Here is a 23,640-nt window from a genome sequence, read left to right as displayed (position 1 = left end):
GATCTTTGTTCTTATCAAAATGCTATTGAAGAATAAGCAGTCTCATTCCCTCTGTTCTATGGTAGATACTGAGACAACATATGCAGTTATTCTGGAGTCCGTGTTAGCTGGCCATGAAAATTGGGTATTTGCAGTTCACTGGCAGCCTTCTTTTTTGAAAGGTAGGAAGAAAGTACATAAAGTACATAGTTTACCAGATAATGTATAAACATGGTGCTACTATACATTATATACCTTTTTGTGGGCAAGAGTTTCCACAGAGAAGCTATTGGAATATTCTCTGTAATTTTGCAATCAGAACATTTTTGGATGTATCGTAAGGTCCTGCTGTATGGTGTTCCTGCTTTATTTGCTGTTGTGCACCATATGATGCTTTGCCTTTTATTGATGTTGCCTTGATAAAAGACAATATGAATATAGTATATGAATGTTTTACATGTAGTACTGGCTTTGTTTGATTTGTGATTTATACAGCTTGTGGTATTTCACCTCAGTTTGTTCAACACAAACTAAAAATAAATTGTAAAGATGAAGATTTGTTTTTAATAATCGCTCCAGAAGATCAATGTTAACTCAAATGCCCTTCCTTGTTTTTCTTAATATAGAAAAATTGGTAGGGTAATAAAATATTGGCATTCTGAAATTTCTTTATTTCAACCTTACATGCATTAGTAGAACTCTTCAGAGAAATCCCTTGAATTTGTCTGTTTTTCAGATATAAATTATTTAAAACTATGCATTAATATTTAATTAGTCAAAGGTATTTGAAAACATTCTTCTTTAGAGCCTCTGCAATTCTCTGTCCCCAGCCATAGCATCAGGGATTTAAAAAAATAAAGGAATAAACTATTTCTTCTAAATACGTGAAAGAACAGTTACTGCTTTAGTTTGTAGAACAATGAATAGCATTATAGAATTCCCCCTCCCCCCCCGCTTTCAAGCAATAATAATCTAATGATATATATCCAATACAATAGACTATCTTTACAAATAAAGAGTTTGGAATTGTGATTCATAATCTTGGGGTCTTTAGTGTTATCAATGTGTGCTAGCTTTTGTTTCCTCTAAATCAAAACTTTGAAAATCCTAATGTGAAAGTAATAGTATAAATTGCTTATTCTTATACTTTCCTTTAGCATATCCCTCACACAAACAAATATTTGAAACAATATTTTAACATACCCTTATCAGAGATTTGCATTCATCAAGGACCTGATCTTGTTAAGGCTGGTGTTTATTCATTGTTTACAGCACAAATTTTGCAATGCAGCAGTTGAATTTTCAGCATATTTAGATTTCAATATTGGCATATTCTGTTCAAGAGCATTCTAATTTGTAGTAGCAGAATAATTTATTTTTTGTACTGTAGATGGCATAATACAACAACCAATGAGACTACTGTCTGCATCAATGGACAAAACTATGATTCTGTGGGCTCCAGATGAAGAATCTGGGGTATGGTTAGAACAGGTAAGGGTCAGTTTTTCTTAGCATACCTGTGTAACCTAACATATATTGGGTTTGCCTCAAATTTCAATGTGATTTTTGTTTTTTGTGCTTTGTTTTTTTTAAATTTATTGTGGAAAATTTCAGGTAGAATATATTGCTTTGAAAATGTTTCCTAAGTTATATGTATGTTCAGTGGAATAAGAACTGTATGCAAAATATAGAAAAGATAATGCAGAAAACACTTGTCAAGTTCAAGGGCAACAGCTGAACAAAAGATGTAGTACCCGACAAAACTGAATTATAGCTGAAGTGCTAGTGATATCCTTGGTTAAGGTTGCCATTTTAAACACAGTTACTCAGTTGTGAATAACATTCTAATTTTCCACTTTTGGGGCTGAAATTTGCAAGAACTGGTCTTGATTGCAAAGTGAATTCTTTGATGTTTTTACATAAACTGTTAAAACACTCTCTCTTTTCTTCACTCAACTGATATACTCTATGACATGAATAAAACTACATTTCTCAAAAGGAACAAAGTATACTTTGTAATGTAATAATTTTAATTTTTCTGCTGTATGTATTTGCTTACTTATTTGCAATGTGTGGCAAGCCACAATAAGTTTCTTTATCATTAGTACATATCACTACAGTATTTGTAATGGTGTTTTAATATAGATAGATATGGTTGCAACACCTATATTTAGGGTTCCTTTACACTTTCTAAGTCCCTGTTTTCCGTTATTTATAACTTTGCCAGACACTAAGTGTTTGGGCTAAATTTTTCTATGCTTTGTCTCTGCTTAAGGTCAATTTTTGGATATAGGTATAGATATCAGCAAAAAGTTTCAACCATTTTTGAGAATGAGGTTTTAGAAAATAGTTGTGTTCTTAATGTTAAATGTTGTTATTATTTCTTTGAAAGTTATATAGTACCTTTGTGCTTGGGAGTAGGAATTTGAAATTGGCTTGGTGATGCTAATCAGGTCAGAGAGATGCCTTTTGCTATCACCATGAAAATCCACACACATCTGGCCAGATAATGTCTCTAAAAATCATCAGTTGCATATACAGTAGAAACTCAGAGTTGTGAACACCTCGGGAATGGAGGTTGTTCGGAACTCTGAAATGTTCGTAGCTCTGAACAAAATGGTATGGTTGGTCTTTGAAAAGTTTATAACTAGCCATTGACTTAATACAGCTTTGAAACTTTACTATGCAGAAGAAAAGTGCTGCTTTCCCTTTGTTTTTTTTAGTTGTTTACGTTTAACACAGTACTGTACTGTATTTGCTTTTTTTGTCTCTGCTACTGCCTGAATGCATACTTGTGGTTCCAAATGAGGTGTGTGGTTGATTGGTCAGTTTGTAACTCTGGTGTTCGTAACTCTGAGGTTTTACTGTATTCAATAGAGCTTGCTAGATGTTTACTGCTAAATCTCCGAACATTCCATTTGCATTGAATATGTTCTCTAGACACACAGATGTTGAGCTCTATATGTTAGTTATAAGCCACAGCAACTCTTTTGGCCTAGGAGAAAAAGTGCAGGGCTGGAAGCCCAAATGGAGGAGTTCTAGTTTCTGTTCTTTCAGTTATTGGTGTTTAATAATTCTGTGCACTCATACATCAGAGAGGCCAGGTAAGTATTATTTCCACTCTTGCCCTTCCCCATTTTAATGTAGGTAATTGGGAGGCTGCACCAAATCACTTCAGGCAGAGTTGGGAATAGAATCCTTTCTCTAATATGGTAGAGTAAAGTCTAATCCACAGCCACACTGCTTTTCAGAATGAACGTGTCATATCTGTGTATTTGGCTATGCTGTCTATATCCACTGATCCACAATCCCTTTTACAGCCAAACACAGAGCCTAGGAATCCTACGACCCAACAGTCCATTGCTATCTAGCAGATAGCTGTATAAACCACTGGCAAACTATGTGGCTAGTTGGAAGAGGATAACAGGCTTCTATTGCCATCAGTTACTCCTTGAGTTCATGAGCAAGAGGTCTGTGCTGTGGATTTAAATGTCTTAATAAGAGCTGGTGAAAATTTTGGACAAAAATATTTTTCATTTAAAAAATAGCCTTTTATCAAAAATAAAAATTTTCATGAAAAAGTTTTGACATTGAAAATTTTCACAAAAAACCAAGAATGGGTCCTTTTGAAACTCTTACACATGAAAAAACTTAGAAAATGTGAAATTTTTATATGAACATATGTTTTCATTTTTTCAAACCCTACAGATAATCCATGTAGGATTTCATATGATGGAATTTGTTTTCTTTTTTTCTGACTAAACCTAGGAAGTTACACACACAAACCTACATTAAATGGCCTAAAGGTGCAAAGACAAGAATTTAAAAGCTAAAGAATACCAAAAATAAGTTTGACCGTGCAACCTTAGTACAGTCCCCTTACATATATAATACAATAGTCTTCAATTACATGATCACACAGTTGTTCTACAAGTCCCATTTCTCATTCAGTTCAAGGATGGATAGTGAATGAGGTAGAAGATTGCAAGAAGTTCTCTTGTGTTTAAAGAGCTGGACTGAGCAGGAGAGCGGGTTCTATACCTGGTTCTACTACAGATTTACTGATTTGGGGAAGGAGCCCTGATGTATGTATGGAAGGAGGCCACATAAAAATGTCATGAGCAACCTTTATTTTGGTACCTCTTAACTTTTGTGTCCTTGATTTTGCAACCATAATGTACTCCTGAGGGAATTCTGTGCCAAAAAACAAAATTCTGCATACAGTATATTAAGATTCTGCAAATTTTATTTGTCAATAAATAAATGGCAGTGGGGAGCACAGGTGACTAAGTCCACAGAGGTGGGAGATCACCCTGCAGCCCCACCTGTGCTCCTCTCCTCCCTCCCCCGGGATGTGGACTTGGTGGAGAGGCTGCACCTGACCCCGACACAGCGCAAGAACTGTGTGGGGTCCGGATACACAGGGGCTTGTTGGAAGGTGTCCGGGTGCAGGGGCAATGGGACTCTGCAGTGGGGTCCAGGTGAAGGTAGCTAGGGCTCAGCGTGGGAGGGCTACGTCTGCAGGAATGGGACTTGACAGAGGAGGTCTGGGTGTTGGGGGCTCAGCAGAGGGGTCTGGGTTCTGGGGGAGTGGGGCAGCATGGGGTGGGGGTCCATGTGCAGCTGGTTGGGGCTCAGTGGGGTGGGGGTCTGGGTGTGGGGAGCTCATTGGGGTGATCCAGGTGCATAGGGGCATGGCTCGTCGGGGTGGGGGTTCAAGTGCGGGTGGCTCAGTGGGGGGTGGTTTGGGTGCAGGGGCTCAGTAAAGGGGGTCTGGATATCAGGATGCACGGGAGTTGGGCAGATGGAAGCAGCTCCCCATATAATGACCCCTCCCCCCCCCAGACAAGGAGCAATGGGGGCAGGAATAGGGGGGTGCAGCTCTGGGGAAGGTTTCTGGGGGTGGGTCTGACCCAGCCCCAGCCGCTCTGTGTAGGGTAACGGTGCTCTTCCCCCACTCCCAGCCCATCTGGGACTAGCAGCTGAGCCCAGCGCAGGGTAGGAGCCACCTAGGAAGGGTTGGGTGCGTGGGGCTTGGTGGGAGTGTTCTGAGTGGGGGGGTGAGGCTAGGTGGCAGGCAGTTTGGGTATGAGGGGGCTTCAGATGCATGGGGGTTGGGCAGCTAGGGGGTGGTCTGACCCGGCACTAGCCGGGGCGTCCCCAGACACCCTCTCCCCCCAGTGATTTACCTCTCCACTGGCTGCTCTAGGTGCTCGAAACCACATGCCCACACTACTGGGGAAGGGCACGTGACTGCTCTTGTGGCTTCCCTTTGCCTCCTCATCAGAAAGTAATTTTTCTGTGGGGAAGCAAAGAAATCTGTGAATTCTGCACACGCGGTGGCACAGAATTCCCCCAGGAGTAATAATGCTCTTTTAACGTGTTTTTTGCATGCAAAATATAGATTGTGGTATGTGGCTGAGCTTGGGGTAGGATTACAACTAATGAAAGACTAGTTACTGAGCAATAAATATTTCACTTTCAATTGTTCATTCAGGTCCGTGTAGGAGAAGTGGGTGGTAACACGCTTGGATTTTTTGACTGTCAGTTTAGCCCAGATGGTTCAATGATTCTTGCTCATGCTTTCCATGGAGCACTACATCTTTGGAGACAGACTCCAGCTAACAGGGTAAAACCATATTATTGTTTTTACTGTTGAGTAGAAAAATCATGATAAATGTATGTACACCAAGTGCCATTTAACTTACTTTAAAATGACAGAACCATTCTTTGTCTAAAGAGATCATTCTCCAGGATTCTCAGTTCTGGACCTTGAGAATAAGGCATGTTGGGCTCCTCAAACTCTTAGCCTTTTGGTTTCTAAGGGCTGGTCTACACTACTGCGGTAAATCAATCTAACTTACGCAGCTTCAGTTATGTGACTAACGTAACTGAAGTCAATGTAGTTAGATCCATTTACTGCGGTGGCTACACTGTGCTGTGTGATGCACTTCCGTTATGCTTCTCGGGAAGGTGGGGCACACAAATCGATGGGAGAGTGCTCTCCCATCGATTTAGCATGTCTTCACCGGACCCGCTAAATTAACGCTCACTGCATTGCAGCAGTGCTGACCAGTGCTGTAGACATGCCCTAAGGGCAATGATAGCGGCTTGGGGAATGAGCTAACTTCCATTTGGGTCTGGGCTGTGGTCCAGCTGCCTCCTCTGAATGTTCACATCTGCGGTTAGTCAAGAATAACTGAGCAGCTCCCACTAGGACTTGAGCCTCTTCAGCCCATGCTCTGGCACTTCACCTTGATCTAACCTTTTGCTGTTTCAGGTATCCTGTTTGTGTCTTCCTGACAGTCAGGTCTGGTAAAGGACTATTCAGTTCTATGTATTTTGTATGTAAAAAGGTACACAGAAATAAATCTATTGCTCCTTTTTATGCATGTTCTCTCACACACATATGTATAATTTAAGGTTTCTGTTATTTGAATAGAAAGAATGGACTCCAGAAGTTGTGATTTCAGGACATTTTAACAGTGTACAAGATGTAAAGTGGGATCCAGAAGGAGAATTTATTATCACTGTTGGTTCTGATCAAACTACTAGACTTTTTGCTCCATGGAAAAGAAAACACCAGACAGAGGTAAATCTTTGAAAGTTTTTGCAAAGGGATGTTAGAACTCTGGATGGATAAAGCAGTTTGGTGCAAGATTAGAGACAACCTGAACAATGTTTATCCCTTAAGCTACGCTAAACTGGGACTCATGGAAGGGTTTTGAGTTTACATTTTTAATTTTGTCCTTCAACATTTCCTGTTTTCAGTGTTTGTAAGGACAGGAAACTGAAATCCCAAAATATTATAAGAGAAAGGAGTTGCTGCAGGTTTTTATGCTGCCCTGATTGGGGGTCTGTAGGTGCTACTGTAATATCAATTATAAATAGTAACATTTCCAACTCTTCAAAAACTAGCAGGTATTTGAAAACTAAAACCTAATCTTCTTCTCACTGGATTTCCAGCCTGGTTTTTTATTTATTTTGTTATTTGTGTAGCATCACTTGTAAATTACATCAGAATTCTTGGTTTTGGTGACTTGTTCTTAAATTAGCAGTTTTGTTCCAGCACCTCTTTTGTTGACTCTTCAGTTTCTGATATGAGAGGACCTAATTAAGTATGTGAGGAGAGGAGGTCCGGGTAAGGTATCTCCCCAACATCCTCTGGTGAAGGCTGATGCAAAGTAATCACTTTAGCTTTCTTGCAAGGTCCTTATCTTCCTCATTGTTTTCTTAAATTGCTGCTGGTCCACTAGACGTATCAGTTCTTTTGCAAACTTTTTGCCTTGGATATAATGGAATAGGCATCTCCAGGCAGATGAAAAATAATGAGGTCCCTAACCTTTTTTTTTTTAAGATGTAGTGGAGATTGTGTCATGTTCAATTAAGCATCTGCTTCCTTCTCAAACCATACCAGCACCTCTCTCCTTTGTGTGTTTTTTGTTTGTTTTTGGAGGTTTTGTGTTGCTGCACTGACAAGCAGATATTCTAAAATGACAGACTTCTGGCTTTTCTGAGGCTGTCTTTACTAGAAACAATGCTGCAGCTGTCGCTTTAGTGTAGACACTCACTACAGTGATGGAAGGGTTTCTCCCACTGCTATAGTTAATCCACTTTCCCCAAGAGGTGGCAGCTAGGTCGAGAGAAGAATTCTTCCATCAACCTAGCACTGTCTGTGCAGGAGAGAGGGGTAGGGTGAGGTTGGCTTAACTTCATCAGTCAACGGTGTGGCTTTTTCACACGCCTGAGCAAGGTAGCTGGGTTTACCTAATTTTTAGTGCAGACTTGGCCTTAAAAATAGAAATACCAATGAGAGAATGTGTACTGTTCAATTGGTTAGTGTTCATACTGGACAATGACTTGGAAATGAAAAATGTTTGTTATGTGTTGTTACGCTGATTAAGGAATTATTTTGTGGAGGAATTGAAATATGCCAGTGTTTGACATTGAGAGCACTCTTATCATTATCTCTCTCTCAAAAAAAGGGAAAAAAGTAGAAAAACATGCTAATACAATTCTTGCAGTTTTAACTCACATAACATGTAGTATCTTTGTCATTGTTTATACTACTATAGTCACATCTTCAATAGCTTCCACCAGTGTTTCCCAAACTCCCGCACCTCCTTCAGGAAAATTAAATCAGTCGTGCTTCCCTGTAACCTCATTAGTGTTTTGCACTGCTCTGTTTAGTCCTTCATGTGCCCCCCACTTTGATCATTGTTGGAATAGTTCTTCATAATGATACTTCTCCTCTCTTTTCTCAGGCCTGCTCTACATACAGTTTTTGTACTGATATAACTATTTTGGTAAGGGGTATGTGATTATTTTACCAAAATAGCTATACTGGTTTAGCCCCTACCATGGATTCAGTTAGGAGCTGTCTACACTTGCAGTTATTCAGTAATACCTATTAGGCTTAGGCCTGATCTACACTACAAATGCTTTGCCGATATATCTATGCTGGCAGATTCCCCTAGTGTAGACACAGTGTATGCCAACAGAAGCAGTCTTCTGTCAGCATAGCTGCGTTTACGCTGGGGGGGTTGTTGATATTGCTATATTGGCTAGAGAGCGTGTGGATTTTCCCCCCACACCTCTGACTGATATAGCTATGCCGAAAAAATATTGTAGTGTTTAAATAAAAAGTAATACAAAGTACTACATATGTGTCATGAGACGGTTAAGATTGCTGAGGGAGCTTCAGCTTTCAACTTCCTAATTTTTATGTATGTTAATTGTCAACATGTTAATAGCATAAAATTAAGGAATAGCTGTTTCTTCTCAGGAAATGGTATAATGTGGACTAAATTTAGATACCGGGTACGGTATGTATTGTAGATGTACTGTAAGTTGACAATCTTCAAAAAACTATCGGTCAGGAACATATTGGGGTACTTGTGGCTTTAACTTATTGAAGTATCATTTATTTACTATACAAATGATAGTATATTTTGTACAGTAAATAGATTATACCTCAATAATTTAAAGCCACAAGTATATTTTACTGTATTTTTAATATAGAGGCTCTCAAGCTGTTAAGTATTTTCAATTTACCGTACATAACTTAGAAATGTATAGGATATGTAATGTTACTGTTGAGGATAGTGACATCTGTTGGTGAATTAACAGTTGAGCAAAATACAAAAAATAAAACAGGTATTGCTCAGATGTCCATGGAAAAATTGGCAGCCAAATGTTTTTTAATCACAGCTGTTAGTTGCTTTTACTATGAACCTCTGTCTTATTAACTCTTTAATCTTCCATTTCAGTAAGAGCCTTGGTCATCTTTTCAATAATCTCTATTTACCTTTATTTATCTTCTGATCTGTGAATGCAATACAGAATTAATCATCAGTTATAATTTGTCATCCAGACTTGCACCCTATTTTTGGAAGAAATTATTGAACAAATCATTGCAAAATTAGTACAGCATAGTGTAGAGGAAAATAAATGAAAACGTAAGTTAGTAAAGAGTGGGGAAGGACTTAAATATAACTTTTTATGTGAGATCCTCTTTTTATAAGAGTTCAAAAAACTCTCTATTTTCACTGAAAAGAGATCTTGGGATTTTGCAAGATCTTTCAAACTTCCCATTGGTTTGTCATGGAAAACTCTTAGGATGCATGAAACTTGTGCAGATTTTTTTCCACCTTGTAAGCTCTTCAGGATAGGCACCATGTCTTTTTATATGTTTGTATAGTGTCTAGTACAATAGGATCCCCATCCTGGTTGTGACTTCTGGACGTTACCATAATATTAATAGTAACAAATAATAAAATAGGCTGATAACTCAGTGGTTTGAGCATTGGCCTGTTAAACCCAGGGTTGTAAATTCAATCCTTGAGGGGGCCATTTAGGGACCTGGGGTAAAAATCTGTCTGGGGATTGGTCCTGCTTTGAGCTGGGGGTTGGACTAGATGACCTCCTGAGGTCCCTTCTAACCCTGATATTCTATGATTAACCCAAAGAACACTATATGTTCTGCAAAGGAAGGTGTCAGATATGTGCAGTGGCAAAGGATGAAAGCTTTGGAACAAATGACTTCTATGAAATGGAATTTGGTTAAAAAACTTTTTTTTATTTTAAGAAAAAAATTCCTTTACTGTGTTAAACAGATTATTTAAATTGAAATACTTTTTCAAAATCTAGCTTACTTTTCAATATTTGTATTATCAGTGTACTACTTTTTTGCCTTTTATTTCATGTGACCAATAAAACTGGACTAGTCAGTTTCATTTAAGTCTAGTCAGTTTTCACTGTCACTTTCTATTTCTCTTGCACTTGCAGTATCTGCATTTGCAGTCCAAGTATTACAGTATTGTGCAAGAGAATTTTTAATTAAAAAAAATGTTTCTATCAACACCAGGGTTTTGCAATCCCCTCCCTCCCCCCAAAACATATAAATAGGGTCTAACTACCTAAAAAAAGAAATTTTGCTAAAATGGTAAATTATGCTTTGATGTTCTTTTATTGCCTCAGTTGACCTCCTTTTCATGTTTCTTTAATATTTGAAAATGTGCATGGTTTGCAAGTGAGCAATAATGAGCATCAGTATAAACATACATCATTACTTGCCACTTAATACAAAGCATTGTCAATTTAAGACAAAAATAAACGTACAATAAAAACATTGAGATATAGACAGAAGAGGGGAAAAAACAGGAATTGTAACACATTCTGTAAATGATACCTAGACTTCTTTTTAGAGGCTGAAACACAGAAAAAAAAAATGGAAGGAAGGGAGGTCTGTTGGATGCATACTACCTAGAGCTAGGCAAAATTTTTCAGCTGAAACTTTTTCCAGTGAAAAATGTAGATTCAGCACCAACAAAATATTTTGAAAACTTAGGTTTGTTTTGCCAAAATGTTCATGTTGGGGCAAAACAACAATTGTGGTGGTTTTGTTTTTGTTTAGCAAAGAATAAATTTTGTTTTGCCATTTTTGAAAGAAACATTTTGATTTTTTTATTTGAAATGACTTTGTTTTGAAATTTCCTTCAATTTTATTTAAAAAAAAAAAAAACAACTTGAAATCAAATAGTTCTTCCAGTGATTGCACATGCACATTCCACTCTTGGTGTGCATGTGCCCTGTGCACAGTTGCCGGAAATATTTCTCTCAGTGGTACCTGTTGGGGCAGCTCTAATGCCTGCTGCTTGAGCTGGTGTAAAAGGCCCAGCTGACCCCAAGCCTCCTCAGTTCTTTCTCACCACCTGTGACGGTTGCTGGAACTGCAGATACTCCCAGTGGACTGTGTTCTCTTGTATTTTATTGTAAATAATTTAGTTTAATTAAGGTTATTAGAGTTTAGTATAGTTAGATAGGTGTTTACTCCACCTGAAGGTTTTGGTCGATTCCCGGTACTGAGGGATTTGGAAGATGCCTCTCACCAGGCTGCAGGTCCTGTGTTTCCTGCAATAAAACTATGCTCATGAGCGACTTGCACTCAAGTTGCTTAAAGTGCCTAGGGGAGGTTCATATTGGAGTGCGTTGCCAAATTTTCAGGCACTGTAAGCCTCTCACGAAGAAAGATCGTGAAGCCAGGCTAGAGTTTTTACTCATGGAGGCTGCCTTGAGACCTCCATCTGAACCGGGTTGGTGGATTCGACATTGGGTGCATTGGCATCGGTAAGGATTGCACCTCACTCTGTGCCCGAGTCTCAACACCATTCACCATCCTCAATCCCTAAGAGAGGCATAAGAAGCAGACAGCCAAAAGGGGAAGGTCCCAGGCACCCAAATCTGCTAGGCAAGGGTTGAAGAGGAGAGTGTGGTCCAAGTCTAAGCACTCCTCTGCAGAAGATGGAACCATTGACTCTGGTATCTGGGTAAGTGCCATGGAGTCTGGAGCCAGAAGGAGCTCCTTCCACCTCTGCAGCAGCACACCATACCGATGCTGTCCCGGTACCGACTGTGCCGGAGGCATTTGCGGCTGCCAGTGCCTTGACTCTGTCAGTACCAGTATTGCCGGTAGTGCAAGAGTCAATACTGTCAGTGCCAGCAGACACAGGAGAGCCAGCAGGATCGCTGCAGTGCTCAGTGCTGTGCCAGCCTCACATACTATTTTTTTTAAGCATATCAGCAGAAGATTAAGTTAACCTTAAAGCAGTTTTTGAAGTAGCTTAATTTGAAGATGGTAATGTAAGTTATCTGTTGTTGAATTTAGACAACTGATAATTTGACTACTGTGGTTACTTTTTACTTAGGTAACTTGGCATGAAATTGCAAGGCCTCAAGTACATGGATATGACATGCATTGTCTAGCAATGACTGGCCGATTTCAGTTTGTTTCTGGAGCAGATGAAAAGGTGCTTCGAGTCTTTACTGCCCCCAAGAATTTTGTGGAAAACTTCAGTAACATCAGTGGTATTTCAATGGAGAAACTATGTTCCAGTGTAAGTATTGAAACAAACAAACAAGCGTTCGATAAAATAGCACCTTTGGGAGAGAGAGAGAATCATCACTACAGCATAACTATTGAGATTAAAATTTATTAAATGTCAAAATTATTTAAAAAAATCCTGAAACCACAGCCCTTAGATATTTCTCCCTTTCCAGTCTATTCAGGCAGGTGTGTGTGTACTTAGATCACATGTACCTTCTCTATCGTTTTATCAAATTGGCTGGATAGAAGGAAGGTTGCTGAGGGTTCTAAAGTGTATGGATATTTAGTAAAGGTCAGCACGTGTAAGCTACTCTTAATAAACAATTAAAAACAAATCTTGTGAATAGGTTCTCAAGAATGTAAGGGCATAATAGCATTATCTAGATGTAGTTCCTGTTGTGTGGTATTATTTGTTCTTTAATGGTATGTTTTGAAACAATCCGAGGCTCCCAGAAGCTATTGGATTAGATATTGTATATAAATGTTGTATACATACTCATCAATGTCTCTTTCCTCTTACCTTGCCTTGTCTTGTCTTTAAACTGTCTTGTGAGGTCTTTATGTCCCAGTTTTCCAGGCTACAGCTTTGCTTCCTTATCCACAGAAAGAGACATGACCACAGCGTCTCCATCCTAAAATAGCTGCACTGACTTCCCTGTGATCCAAATCAAATCCATTCTCTTCTTTTACTAACTTGCTTAATCTTAATAGGCCTTGTCTCTCAGGTTCAGTCCTTCCTGCTCTCTATCTGCTCTTCTAGCACTGGCTCCTTTTCCGTTCCATAACATACTCTCTGCACTACAAGCTCATGAGCTCTTTCTGCTGCAGCTACTACCAGCTGGAACAATCTTCTTGTGTCCAAACATTTTAGAGTTTCCATGTATTAAATATCAGCTGAAAAAAAAAATCTTCTCCCATGGCTACTCATATTATTTCTCACTATTTGTCTTTAACGTGAAAAAGCATTTGTGATCATTTGTGTTAATGAAGCTATACGAAATAACATATTGTACTGTATGATGCAGATACATGCTCTGTTTGATTTTCCACACAGTTCTCCCTTTGTACTCTGTGACCTACAGTATTCCAGAACTTTTTACAGGCCTTGTCTGCACAGGAAAGTTTTACCAGTTAGATTGTAACTATGTTCAGTACATCTATGATACAGTTTTATCAGAATAACCCCGTTTGGACACACTTATTCTGGTATAAAACTGGCTTTTTTGATTTAGCTTAAACCCCATCCTCGTGACATAAGGCACTTTTATACCAAAATAAGTGTCCACTTTAAACAAGGCTTTAGAGACTGTTATTTGTATTCTGGGTTTCTGATGTGGCTTTATGATATAATTAAATATTGTTTATCAGGTAAGTTGTTTCCACCAAATCTGTTAACCCAATCTTGGAAAATACTTTTGTCTCAGTGAATTTGCACAGAGGTGCTGAGTATGAATATACGCACCAGCAGGTACTGATCTCTCATGTCCCTGCCCTCCCACCCCCCGAAAAGTGCTCCAACCTGACTTCCCACCCCTAGCTTTGGCTTTCTCCCAGGGCTTCCCTTCCTTTGACATATAGCTGATGCAAACTGCCAGTCAGCTAACAGGACCTTTTCTCTCCCTATCCTGCCATGTGCCCAAAGCAAAGCTGCCCCTTTGGCACCCGAAGTCTTCTTGAAAATCACAGGTATATACTCTCACCTCCTTTCCCCCCAGAAAAATCCTTTCTTGTACCCAGACCTCAAAACACCCAGTTCCCAGGTCTTGTTTTCCTGGAAACTGTATTGTTTGAGTTAAGTATTCACTTTATAAAAGCAATCTCTATATATTTTGAATAAGTGCAGTTACCTCAGAATACCTGTACTAAAATGATTACAGATGCATGCTTCACATCAAATCTAGAAAATTGAGCAAAGTTCACCATATGTAGTTTCAGAGGAGGGGCTGAAGCATGGCATGGCTTTCAAAGTCTGGCAGTGCAGCTGCTCAAGCATACACTTCCCTGAGGAATTCTGGATGATTCAGAGGCTTCTTCTACAATGTGACACATCTTTATTTCCCTCTAGTGACATCTGGCCCTTGATTTTAAAGTACCCATAAAGTATACTAACTTCTGCATGAAAATATGTTTACTTTTTTTACCCAGGAAGCTGTTGACCTTCCAGAAGGTGCGACTGTGCCTGCTTTGGGTTTGTCCAATAAAGCTGTCTTTCAGGGTAAGACTATTGTGAAATAGTGTGAAGGCACTCCAGAGTTGTTTGTAAATTTACATCATTACTTGTCTTAAAAGTGTATATTTGATGACTTGACTAAGTCTGCTACCATACAACTGATTAACATTTAAGATCACCTGGAACTGTTGTTAGGTGCTGAGCATTTACTTGTCTATGTAGACTTCTTTATTGGTGCCCACCCTATTTGAGTGCCCTCCCAAAGGTAAAAGTGACAACAATAATCTCTCCTTTCCCTGCCATCAGAGACAGGCTTAGGAATTTTTAATACTGATGTATGAGAATGAAGGTGCTGATATGGGAATGCTTGGGCAAAGAGATGGGGTTTGCATTCAGCTCTAATATGGTGGGATTAGTGGCCATTCTTATTTCACCTGGCAAGTGAGTTCCCTACTCCTGATACAGCTCCTATGAATGTTTATCTTCTGCAGTCACTAATCTTCCCCTATGACCAGCTAGTTCATTATTGCAGTAAATAATTGTTATAATGGTGGAGGGAGTGGGGAGTCTCAAGTGACTACGACCAATTCACAGCCCCGGCTCGATGGTGCACGCTTTTCTCCTCTCGTGGATGAGGCGCCTGTTGTATGCATTCCCGCTGTTCCCTCTCATCCACAAGGTCCTCCTCAAGGTCCGGGAGGACAAGGCTTCGCTGATTCTCATAGCTCCGGCGTGGCCCCGCCAACACTGGTTCTCCATGCTGTTGAACCTCTTGGTGAACATGCCGATGACTTTGCCCATGATTCTGTTTGGCCCAAAAGGGGCTTGTGGTTCTTTTGGGGTTCTTGGTGAAGGACTGAGTTGAATGACCCAGGATGAGGAGAAATGGATACAACTCAATTTTATTATATGATGATAATTATAATATAATGTTAATTTTATGAATTCTTATTAACTTGCTACTATACTATGTAACAGATTTTAAGCAACTATAATTACTATGTAACTAAATTTGTAACACTTGCAATTATTATGTAACTAACTTTAAAAAGCACTTACAAGATAAGGGAAAGGAACCACATTAACAGTTGAGGCCTTTTTCAGTCTAACCACAGTATGAGGTAACAAGCAAAGTAACCACAAACAAAGCAATGATAGTTAACTAATTACTTACAACCATGCAGATAACAGTCAGATGGGAGAGCATATACATAATGAGTTCGAGCTGGCTATACAACACACGCTCAGGCTGGGTTCGGGAGCGGGAGGGTCAAGCCCAAGTTGATCAGACCTGGACTGGCCGTGACGTAGGTTCGTTTTCGGGACACCTCTAATTGCTATACAGGGGTGACTAAGTATATAGTTTTTGGAAGTGAATGTGGCACGCGTTGATTGGTTTTTTAGTGCCCCACTGTCTTCCCCTTATTAGGAAGAACAGTACAATATGGAAACTGCAGAAATGGCTTTTTGTGTGGTAACACTAGGGACACATAAGTTTCCTGTGATAAGCACTATGCCCTAATAAGGTCGTGCGGTCTATTGGGCCTCTTTCCTGGCTTCAGGTCCGCTGCGGGGTTGCGAAGCGGCCTGGCCAAAATGAATGGGGGGGAGTATACGCTGTATTAACAGATTCCTCATCACGCAAGGCCATGGCTTCCTTCAGCACCCCAACCTAGAGTCTTTCCACCTCAGCACATGGAAAATCCATGGTTAAACCCATTAGCGCTCCAGTGCTCTGATTCGGTTTGGAGAAGGTTCTCCTTGGCAGTAGAAAACCTTCCACTTGTGCCACTTATCTAGCCAAGTGGAAAAGGTTCTCTGTTTGGTCCTCACAGAATGGCACCCTTCCTCTGCAGTCCTCAATCCCCTTTGTACTGGACAACTTACTCTACATAAAGCAGCAAGGGCTAGCAGTCTCGTCAATCAAGGTGCACCTGGCAGCTATTTCTGCTTTCCACCCGGGCGCAGCAGGGTAGTAGGTATTTGCTAACCCCATGGTTGGATGCTTCCTTAAAGGGCTAGACAGACTGTACCCCCAGGTGTGACAACTGGTCCCCCAATGGGACCTTAACCTGGTCCTCTCAAGGCTCATGGGGCCCTCTTTCAAACCTCTAGAACTTGTTTTCTGCTTTACCTCTCTTGGAAAGTGACATTCTCGTGGCGATAACGTGGCTCAAAGCTTTATTGTCTGAGCCCCCTTATACAGTGTTTTATTAGGGCAAGGTACAACTGTGGCCACACCCGGCTTTTCTCCCTAAGGTTGTTTCACAATTTCATGCAAATCAGGACATCTTTTTACCAACGTTCTTCACAAAGTCACATGCTAATGACCGAGAACGCAGGTTCCATTCCCTAGAAGTCAAATGGGTGCTGGCTTTTTACATTGAGTGGACAAAGCCATTTAGGAAGTTGACGCAACTCTTCATCGCCATTGCTCAGAGAATGAAAGGGCTGATGGTCTCATCCCAATGAATCTCTTCTTGGATCACGGCCTGTATCAGGACATGTTACAACCTGGCAAAGACAGCAGCCCCAGCATTGACAGCGCACTCCATGAGAGCGCAAGCTTCATCTGCAGTGCTCCTGGCACAGGTCTCCATTGAAGACATCTGCAGGATGGCGACCTGGTCATCTGTTCCTACCTTTACATCGCACTACGCCGTCACACAGCAGGCTAGAGACTATGCCGCGTTTGGTAGAGCAATGCTTCAGTGTGCAACTCTGTGAACTCCGACCCCTCCTCCAAAGGACTGCTTGGGAGTTACCTACTTGGAATCAACATGAGCAATCACTCGAAGAAGAAAAAATGCTTACCTACCTTTTGTAACTGTTGTTCTTCAAGACGTGTTGCTTATGTCCATTCCAAGACCCACCCACCTCTCTGTCTGAGTATCCGTCAAGAAGGAACTGAAGAGGTGGCGGGTCGGCATGGACCTATATACACAGCCATGAAGGCTCCACTCCACTCCAAGTGGCTCCACAACCGACTCAATGGGTACCGCTAGGGAAAAGCCTTCTGATGATTGTGCATGCGGTGCGCACACATCTACTTGGAATGGACATGAGCAACACATCTCGAAGAACAACAGTTACGAAAGGTAGGTAACTGTTTTTAATTTTTTAGACCAAAATAATTCCTAACCAAGATTAACTCTTTTTCCCCCCATATCCCAAAGCCTCAGCAAATGAAAGCGAGTGGAGCATATGATTGATGTGATTTTAAAAACAGTTCAAATACACCTCTACCCTGATATAACGCGACCCGATATAACACGAATTCTGTAAGAATTCCAACTAGTCATGCATAAACACTATCAACAGTTTGGTAAATCACTATAGGCTTGACTTTTATTACTCTGCCGAAGCATCTTTCACCATGAAGATGTCCCAGAGTGGTTGTCTGAAAAGAGATAAGTGGTAGTGATTTGGGGGAAGGGGGAACCTTTCTTTTCTGTTCTGCCTCATTTTTCCTCCCTGCTTATATATTTTTTCTTAGTGCTTTCTGTATGCCAGATATCTTCTCTGGAGAAGTCATCATCCAGAATTGAAAATGTATTACTTGATAGCATCCTTTCTGAGACTGATCTCTCCCTGAGTATGCCCCACCTGATAAGTTCTTTGGGTATCTTTTCAGTGGCCTCTTTAGGGTCAGATTAACAGTTGAATTTTAATTTACTAATTTACTTTAACTTTAGGCACCTACTGTATTTAAGTGCTGAGCACCCAGCAGCTCACATTTAAGTTCATGGGAAGTGCAGGGTTTGGCACCTTTGAAAGTTAACCCCTTGTTTAGGTCCTAAATATAGATTTACAAGGCTAACTTTAGGCACCCATTTTTAAAATCTTGGCTGTAGTGTTTCCACACATCTTTGAAAATACTCCTCTGGTGCACGGGGAGAAGCACATGGCCAACTCCTGGAGTTTGTGGATGAGTCTGAACTGCCTCAGAGTCTTTGTAAGAGAGAGACAGACCAAATGCCTCTAATCCAGGGGAGGTCAGTCCCAGAAAGAAAATAATCAAGTAAGAAGTTTTCCATTTCATACTATATATTTGTCTGACAAAGTTTTTTCCCCCTACTTCCCTAGATGTACATTAGATACTTGAACTTATATTAGATAACTAGTTCCTAATTTGCATAGTAGGATATTACTGAAATAGACGCATCTTCATCTAAATACTTTCTGTCCTAAAACTAATAGGATCTCTTTACTTATATGTAACCAAATTTTCAGGTCAAGTATTTTCTCTGTGGCTGAATTAAATATTTATTTTGAACAGGTGATATGGCAGCTCAACCAGCTGATGAGGAAGAAAAGTTTAATAGTGTTTCGAATCAGTATCATCAGATTTACTTTCAACCCCTCATCCTTACAGGTATGCAACATAAAAAGGGTATTTTATGTGAATTAATAGTTGCTTTCATTACTAGAATGAGGTTTTTTGGGTGTTACTCTTTGGGACAGAGAGATTAACTGGTAAAGAAAAACACTATACTAAATTTGAATAAAATGTATGCATATGTCTTGTAGAACCTCCCACAGAAGATCATTTGTTGCAGAATACATTATGGCCTGAAGTTCAAAAGCTGTAAGTTATAGAAATGTTACAAAATGTCTTAGAAGCTCTTGTAACAGATTCCTGTAGTCTTGTACACAGTATTATTATAAATGTTTATAAGGCATCCATTGCAGTAATATGTTATGTTCTTAATATCCAGTGCTCTTATTCATTCATTTGCTAGTTGTTTTGATGTTGTGCATGCTCAGTATGTAGGTTGTAAGAAACTTTTTAATATGGGTCAGTATACAAGTTTGCACTGGATAAATAGGAACTGATATACTTTTAAATAAGCTATTTCCATGTCTCTCAAGGTGGTATGTCTGTAGCATAGCATTCAAGTATAGCTCCTTGTCAGCTTCATGTAGGGCTTAACACTTTTGAACCCTCTTATTAAAAAGCCCCCTGTGACCTGCATCCTATTAAAACATTGATATTAAGACACATTAAGACTAAAGGGCTTATATCAGCAGCCTAGAATGATAGTCAGAAGCAGTGTTCAGAAGCTGTAGAAAACCTGTACTATATTCCCAGCCATAAATGCACTTATGCAAACACAGATCTTTCTGATCCATTGAAACTTTTTTCTCCAGGATTATATGGCAACAGAGAACAGAGCATTTACAATAAACATAAATCATGAGAAGTGTTTTCACGTAATATAGTCATGCCAACTAATATAAACCATTTGGGCAAAAGTAATACACACAATAAATAAAAAAATAAAGCATATATTGGAATTTTTTGTTCCTAAAATGCCAAAAATATGTGTTCTTGGTATTAATGGTGTTTTGAAATTTCATAAAATGACTGAAAAGGGTTTCACTGGCTTAAAAAACCCAAACCTGGGAGAATGGGTGAATCCAGTGGGACCACAACATTCTATTGCGCTTCATTCTGATCAGAGTAAACCTTATAATTGAGCAAGTCTGAACAAGAACACCACCAAACTCAGTCCAGTTTGTAAGGAAACTGAAATCAAGCAATTGTTTCAAATAAATACCCCTGCTGCATAGATCTGTATGCATCTGTGTGACAGTCAGCTGGAATTCCCAGAACTGTGAGCCACTTTATCCCTTTTAGCCACAGCAAGAGAAGCTTTGCTGCTAAGCGGACACACGAGCATGTCTGCCTTATCAGCAAACTCTTCAAGATGCTCTGCCAGTCCAAATCTTGCCTAGCAGGTAACAATCAGTGAACCCCAGTTCCTGAGTTCCCCAGAGATATCTTTCTCTGCAGTGCTCAGCTCCTCTTACTGTAGCATTCACAAAACTTACCAAGCCTGCTGCTCCTTTAAAGAGACAAATCCTCCTCTTCAATCAAAGTTGGTTTATGTTAAAAGTAAAACAAGTTTATTAACAAAAGGACATAAGTAAGTGAAACCAAGTATAAGGAATAAGGATAGAAATGTTTATGAAGAAACAAAAATAAAAATATATATCTAAGACTAAAATTCAACAAACTAGTCTTTGGTTCAAAGACAATTTTCTTTCCAGTCTTTCTTCCAGCATGGCTGACCAGTTTTTTAACCTGGATCCTTCAGAGAGTACAGAGTGTTTTGGTTTCTTTGTCACCTCAGGTGAAGGATAAAATAGGGGTTATCTCCCCTCCTTTTTGTAGTCCAGTAAACTTTTGAAATGTATTATTTGAAAAGTAAGCCCAGACAAAGCCTCTCTTTCATACCGTGCTGCCTTTTCCTCCCACTTGTTCATTGATAGCTTTGTTTATCTTGCATGGTGTCAAGTATCAGGGGGTAGCCGTGTTAGTCTGTATCTACAAAAACAACAAGGAGTCTGGTGGCACCTTAAAGACTAACAGATTTATTTGGGCATAAGCTTTCGTGAGTAAAAACCTCACTTCTTCGGATGCTTTCACTCTATGCATCCGAAGAAGTGAGGTTTTTACTCACGAAAGCTTATGCCCAAATAAATCTGTTAGTCTTTAAGGTGCCACCAGACTCCTTGTTGTTTTTGTTTATCTTGTATGCAAATGTACCTTCATTGTCTCTGCTTGAGAACCCTGCTGATCAGACAAACAAATACACATTCCTTTGTCTAGGGCACACTGAGCTTACCCATTGCTAGCTGAACACATTTTCAGAACATAATTCTAGCACATAATTCTTTGTACACACCCTGTATGTGTACACCACTCCATGATGTTCAGGAACATTGTGTTACTAGTTTTTATATGATACTTTACATTACAGCTTATAAATACAGATTATGACAACAATGAGTTGGGATATACTGGGCTGGTCAGGTCAGCTGAAACTCACTGCTAGATACCAGGGAGCCCTTTATCTTCTGGCACTGGGATGCTCTGAGGGCCACAATCTGACACAAGGAGATTCATTTTTCCTGATGGTATTGACTTCAGCTCATAGAGTGTGCTCCAAGCTCTAGTGGCTAATTTACTGTAAAACAGACCCACTCAAGATTCTTTTTCAAGGTGATTGATGGGATTCCCCCCTCTGTTGGAGCCTATCATCGTGCCAATGGTCTTCCCATGCTCTCTTGCCCATCCTACGAATGGCCCATAATTCACATCAAAAGGTCCTTGGGATTCTGCTTGTATTGATCTACCATCTTTGTGTGTCCAAGATGAAAGTGTTCATATTTTTTCTTATTTTAGAAAGTTAAAGTTCAAGATTGACCATTTATTCTCCCCTGCCTTGGGGGAACCAGTTAAAAGTGTTGGGGAGAAGTCTAGCTGCATTTCAGTATATCCAGTATTTTGTATTCTTATGCAGTAATGCAACTTTGACATTTTTGTGATCCACATTACTTGAAATCATAACTATATTACATTTTAGGGGTAGGGTTGTGGGTGGCGCATTTAATCTAATTGATTGCCCTGTATTTTTAGAGATACTGAATCTTTTTAAAGAGACTCTTAAGAACATAAGAATGGCCATACTGGGTCAGACCAAAGGTCCATCCAGCCCAGTATCTTGTCTACCGACAGTGGCCAATGCCAGGTGCCCCAGAGGGAGTGAACCTAACAGGTAATGATCAAGTGATCTCTCTCCTGCCATCCATCTCCACCCCCTGACAAACAGAAGCTAGGGACACCATTCCTTACCCATCCTGGCTAATAACCATTAATGGACTTAACCTCCATGAATTTATCTAGTTCTCTTTTAAACCCTGTTATAGTCGTAGCCTTCACAACCTCCTCAGGCAAGGAGTTCTATAGGTTGACCATGCGCTGTGTGAAGAAGAACTTCCTTTTATTTGTTTTAAACCTGCTGCCCATTAATTTCATTTGATGGCCCCTAGTTCTTATATTATGGGAACAAGTAAATAACTTTTCCTTATTCACTTTCTCCACACCACTCATGATTTTCTGTACCTCTATCATATCCCCCCTTAGTCTCCTCTTTTCCAAGTTGAAAAGTCCTAGCCTCTTTAATCTCTGCCCATATGGGACCAGTTCCAAACCCCTAATCATTTTAGTTGCCCTTCTCCGAACCTTTTCTAATGCCAGTATATCTTTTTTGAGATGAGGAGACCACATATGTATGCAATATTCAAGATGTGGGCGTACCATGGATTTATATAAGGGCAATAAGATATTCTCCATCTTATTCTCTATCCCTTTTTGAATGATTCCTAACATCCTGTTTGCTTTTTTGACTGCCGCTGCACACTGCGTGGACGTCTTCAGAGAACTATTCACGATGAATCCAAGATCTCTTTCCTGATTAGTTGTAGCTAAATTAGCCCCCCATCTTATTGTATGTATAGTTGGGGTTATTCTTTCCAGTGTGCATTACTTTACATTTATCCACATGAAATTTCATTTGCCATTTTGTTGCCCAGTCACTTAGTTTTGTGAGATCTTTTTGAAGTTCTTCACAGTCTGCTTTGGTCTTAACTATCTTGAGCAGTTTAGTATCATCTGCAAACTTTGCCACCTCACTGTTTTACCCCTTTCTCCAGATCATTTATGAATAAGTTGAATAGGATTGGTCCGAGGACTGACCCTTGGGGAACACCACTAGTTACCCCTCTCCATTCTGAAAATTTACCATTTATTCCTACCCTTTGTTCCCTGTCTTTTAACCAGTTCTCAATCTATGAAAGGATCTTCCCTCTTATCCCATGACAACTTAATTTACGTAAGAGCCTTTGGTGAGGAACCTTGTCAAAGGCTTTCTGGAAATCTAAGTACACTATGTCCACTGGATCCCCTGTGTCCATATATTTGTTGACCCCTTCAAAGAACTCTAATAGATTAGTAAGACATGATTTCCCTTTACAGAAACCATGTTGATTTTTACGCAACAATTTATGTTCTTTTACGTGTCTGACAATTTTATTCTTTACTATTGTTTCAATTCATTTGCCCGGTACTGACGTTAGACTTACTGGTCTGTAATTGCTGGGATCACCTCTAGAGCCCTTTTTAGATATTGGCATTACATTAGCTATCTTCCAGTCATTGGGTACAGAAGCTGATTTAAAGGACAGGTTACAAACCATAGTTAATAGTTTCGCAATTTCACATTTGGGTTCCTTCAGAACTCTTGGGTGAATGCCATCT

At 39.8% G+C, this 23,640-nt stretch overlaps 1 protein-coding gene across 3 annotated transcripts in view; it reads left to right on the top strand.

Annotated features, from left to right (window-relative positions):
* Positions 1 to 23,640, top strand: part of ELP2 (elongator acetyltransferase complex subunit 2) — a 129,575-nt gene that overhangs the window by 69,886 nt on the left and 36,049 nt on the right. For all 3 annotated transcript variants that reach the window (XM_054019239.1, XM_054019237.1, XM_054019238.1), the window contains exons 9-16: positions 66 to 161; positions 1,370 to 1,470; positions 5,477 to 5,608; positions 6,422 to 6,571; positions 12,186 to 12,374; positions 14,510 to 14,579; positions 18,814 to 18,909; positions 19,065 to 19,122. In XM_054019239.1, coding sequence (XP_053875214.1) covers positions 66 to 161; positions 1,370 to 1,470; positions 5,477 to 5,608; positions 6,422 to 6,571; positions 12,186 to 12,374; positions 14,510 to 14,579; positions 18,814 to 18,909; positions 19,065 to 19,122 — 892 coding nt within the window. The remainder of the gene's footprint in view (positions 1 to 65; positions 162 to 1,369; positions 1,471 to 5,476; positions 5,609 to 6,421; positions 6,572 to 12,185; positions 12,375 to 14,509; positions 14,580 to 18,813; positions 18,910 to 19,064; positions 19,123 to 23,640) is intronic.

Source organism: Malaclemys terrapin, chromosome 2, assembly GCF_027887155.1.
Source record: "Malaclemys terrapin pileata isolate rMalTer1 chromosome 2, rMalTer1.hap1, whole genome shotgun sequence".
Taxonomy (NCBI): domain Eukaryota; kingdom Metazoa; phylum Chordata; order Testudines; family Emydidae; genus Malaclemys; species Malaclemys terrapin.
The sequence above is the reverse complement of the archived record's forward strand: the minus strand, read 5'-3'. Positions and strand labels throughout refer to the sequence as shown.